Source organism: Diaphorina citri, unplaced genomic scaffold (genome assembly GCF_000475195.1).
Source record: "Diaphorina citri unplaced genomic scaffold, Diaci psyllid genome assembly version 1.1 scaffold3696, whole genome shotgun sequence".
NCBI lineage: Eukaryota > Metazoa > Arthropoda > Insecta > Hemiptera > Psyllidae > Diaphorina > Diaphorina citri.
The window spans coordinates 16,062-19,596 of NW_007381096.1; the positions used below are offsets into that span (position 1 = coordinate 16,062).

At 40.6% G+C, this 3,535-nt stretch overlaps 1 protein-coding gene across 1 annotated transcript in view; it reads right to left on the bottom strand.

Moving 5' to 3' along the window:
- LOC103520500 (WD repeat-containing protein 54-like) overlaps window positions 1–2,264 on the bottom strand; it is a 3,331-nt gene extending 1,067 nt beyond the window's left edge. Inside the window, exons 1-4 of the mRNA XM_008485596.3 lie at window positions 2,020–2,264; window positions 1,365–1,613; window positions 609–789; window positions 86–255 (exon numbers count right to left, since the gene is read on the bottom strand). Coding sequence (XP_008483818.1) covers window positions 86–255; window positions 609–789; window positions 1,365–1,589 — 576 coding nt within the window. The 5' untranslated portion in view covers window positions 1,590–1,613; window positions 2,020–2,264. The remainder of the gene's footprint in view (window positions 1–85; window positions 256–608; window positions 790–1,364; window positions 1,614–2,019) is intronic.
- Window positions 2,265–3,535: the final 1,271 nt, after the last annotated feature.

Here is a 3,535-nt window from a genome sequence, read left to right on the forward strand (position 1 = left end):
ATTAGCTGTACTCACTTCTCGCTCACCTCACCCAAACGTATCCACGGTAAAGCGAATCTGCAGTAACTCAGTACCGGTTAAGTACCCACAGACAAATGACCGCTGTCCATCCCGGCCGAACTGCCGAGCTCGAGTAGTTCCTACTAGATGCAATGTCCGTTATAGCGTCCATATGTCCTTCCTTCCGGTCCATGAACGATAGACAGGTCTCCTCATCCAGAACCCCGAACACGCGTAGAACCCCTGAGCTATTTCCTGGACAATTTGAAAAAATATAAAGGTAGAAACACACTATCATCAGGTTACGTCACTCGAATTCATGAGTAGTCAGAAAGATGTAGTCCAAAGTTTTCCCATAAGCCAGCCTAGTTAGCTTGGTTGGTAACGCGCCTGCCTTGTAAGAGCTTGGCCGCGGGTTCGACAAAAAACGGCGGATTTTATCGTAAACAGATAAGATTCGATCTCGGAACGGCTGGCTTTCTATTATCCTGTCCTCTTTGTCTTTTCTATTTCGGTAAAAAAGAGAGAGGGGGGGTAGATACTTGGGACATTGAAAATAATTATCAAAGTATTTGGGAAAAGTTTCATTAGACATCCTAAAAACTCACCCGCACACAGGACTTCATTATTGAGTGTGGCGATGCCCTTGACAAAGCTGTACTCATCCTCAGGTCCATCCATGCAGGGATGAGAGAACAGCAAGTCCACACCGTCACGATCGTAAATGTCCAGACCTAGTGTGGACGCGACCACGAGAACCACCTCGAAGCCTAGGTCACACCAGAGTACCTGGCAGAGGGGAGCGAAGGGAGGCAGATTATTGTTATTTTGTTAGATGTTATGGTGCCTTTGCCTTTATAATAATTTTATTAGTGTGCCTTATTTACTTCTACATAATTATTTAAGTCACGGGAGTTTTGGCACATCCACCAATGTTTTTTTCCCCCAGTTCCAGTTAAATTTTTCACAGGTAAGAACTAAGAATTCCAGCCTTAGTTAGCTTGGAGGGTAGCGCGTAGCGCGCCTGCCTTTTAAGCACTACGTTGACGGTTCTATTCCATTCCCCACCCGGGGTGGACTCCTAAACAGATCAGGTTCGTTCTCGGAACGGCTGGCTTTCTTCTATCCTGTCCTCCTTCTATCTTATAATGCGGGACGATAAGACCTTCGTAGTTACAGTTCACTCTATAAAACTTCTTTAAAAAAATCCTTTCGTTCGTTTATTTATTCCTTCTTATTCTTCTTCTTTCTCTACTATTTCTTCTTCTTCTTCTTCTCCTCCTTATTTTTCTTCTTCTTAAAGAAATTCCCTTCGTTCGTTTATTTACTGAGCTCTTCCACCCGACCATCGAGGTTTGACCCACCTGCATGACCTCACACAGGGCACTGTTATTGTGACACGTGATGTACTGGGGCCTCGTCTTGTCGCTCTCCGCCACTGGGATGATGTTGATGTTGTTCTGATGTACCACGGCCAGTTTGGTGGCGACTCCCCCCTTGGATTTGGCACTGGTTCGGTTGACGGACAGATTGTTGCAGAGGGCGGAAGCAGTGGAGGAGAGAAGCAGGGTGTTCTCCCTCTCATACATGATTGGGCTTGGAGAAGGGAAACTCTGAAATATAGGTACATTGAATGGATTATAATATTTTTTATTAAAATAGATACCTTCACTAAAGATGACAAATCGGGCGAACGACCTACTGTCAAAGCACCTAGAAGAAGAAGAAGAAGAAGAAGAAGAAGAAGAAGAAGAAGAAGAAGAAGAAGAAGAAGAAAAAAAAACATTAAAACACTCCCTTCCGGTACAGACCCTAAAATGCAGACAGATTTTCCTCTCTGAATTCTGGATAGTCAGACCTTCCGAGTCAATATTTTAATCCGTCTATAGGGCCAAAATGAGACTGAACAGTCCCTTTACTCCCGCAGACAGACTAAGGTCTTATGTCTGTACTTTTTTAACTTTTTTTTAATTATTAGATAGGTACCTACCTAATATAAATTGAATTTATGAAACTTACCTTTCAAGGCACGAAAAATTAACACTTTACTGCAATTCTGAAAATGTTACCTACATTCGAGTAACTCACAAAATAAAATGAAAAGTTTCGAACTTTTGAAATACGTTGAAGGAAAAACTCACACTTATGCAATAGACTGCGAGACAAAATGCTGAATGATAGTGGAAAGCTACGAACAAAAAAGGCACAGAAAGGAAGAGGAGAGAGGAAAATTCGCAGGAAAGAGAGAAGAGAGGGAATAGAAAAAAAGTAGGGGAGGATTTTAAAAATGTCAGAGAGACAAAAGAGGGGGAAATGTTATCAAAGGAGGAAAGGAGGCAGAAGAGAAAGAGTATGATTTAGGAGAGAGGAGAAAGAGTAGAATGGAAGAGAGGGAGGAGATACAGATAAAGAAGGGTGTAAGAGAGAGGAGAAAGGGAGAGATGATAACGTGCATGAGAGGAGAAAAAGGGATAAAGGAATAGAAGAGTGGGAGAAAGAGGATAGATCGAAAAAATAATAGAAGAGAAGAGGAGGAATGATATTAGAAGAGAGAAAAAAAGGAGAAATGAAAAGGGAGAAAAGGGAAGGAAACGGAATGGAAGAGGAGGTAATCAGAAATAAATGGGTGTGAAGGGCAGACAGTTTTCTTTCTTTGATAAAAATCGATGCTGTTTGTATACAAAAAGGTAACCAAGCAACGCACCCGTCATATCAGGCTAGATATAAACATATATGACCTTTAGCGGTAATGGACTAGGTATGTGATTTTTTTTTTTAAGATGTTTGATAGAAGGAACTGTAACTACTAGGGTCTTATCGTCCTGAAAGCGAAGACAGAATAGCAGAAAGCCAGCCGTTCCGAGAACGAACCTTCACAATGTCTCTACCACTACCTATCTTTACCTGTTGTATTTTATTTCATTGTCAATCTCTACTACCACTATTAATTTACATTTAGCTTTTTTTTTCTAGTAAAGCAAGGTCTTCTTACTGAATTGTTAGTTGTACCTATGTATTATTCTTTAACCCATCAAATATACGAGACCCTGTTTAGACTGCTGGGGTAAAGGGTCTTTTCAGTCCTATTCGGGCAGGATAAACGATGTAGGTATATTCTATTCTATTCTATTCTATTATATTCTATTACTTACCTATATAAAATCCGCCCCATGCGGGAATCGAACCTGCGATCTATTAGCACTTTGAATACGCCAGTTCCCAAAATATAACTGAAGTTTAGTAACGTAGCTCGTAGCTCGTGGTTGTGATACGGATGGGTGACGATCTGGGTAATCTCGTGCTGCTAGCTATTTTCGGTCCCATTCAGGCTTTGGGATAATATGTGGGGAGGCGGATAGCTTGTCGCCAGATGGAGGGTAAATAAAAAACAAACCGACTGATAGGTGGGTATATTTCAGAAAAATAAATTTATTTTATTCACAATCGTTTGATTTACCTATTTACAAAAATATAAAAGGTAATTATTATGTATAAGATCCTATAATTTCAAGTTATAAAAATAAATCTATACATC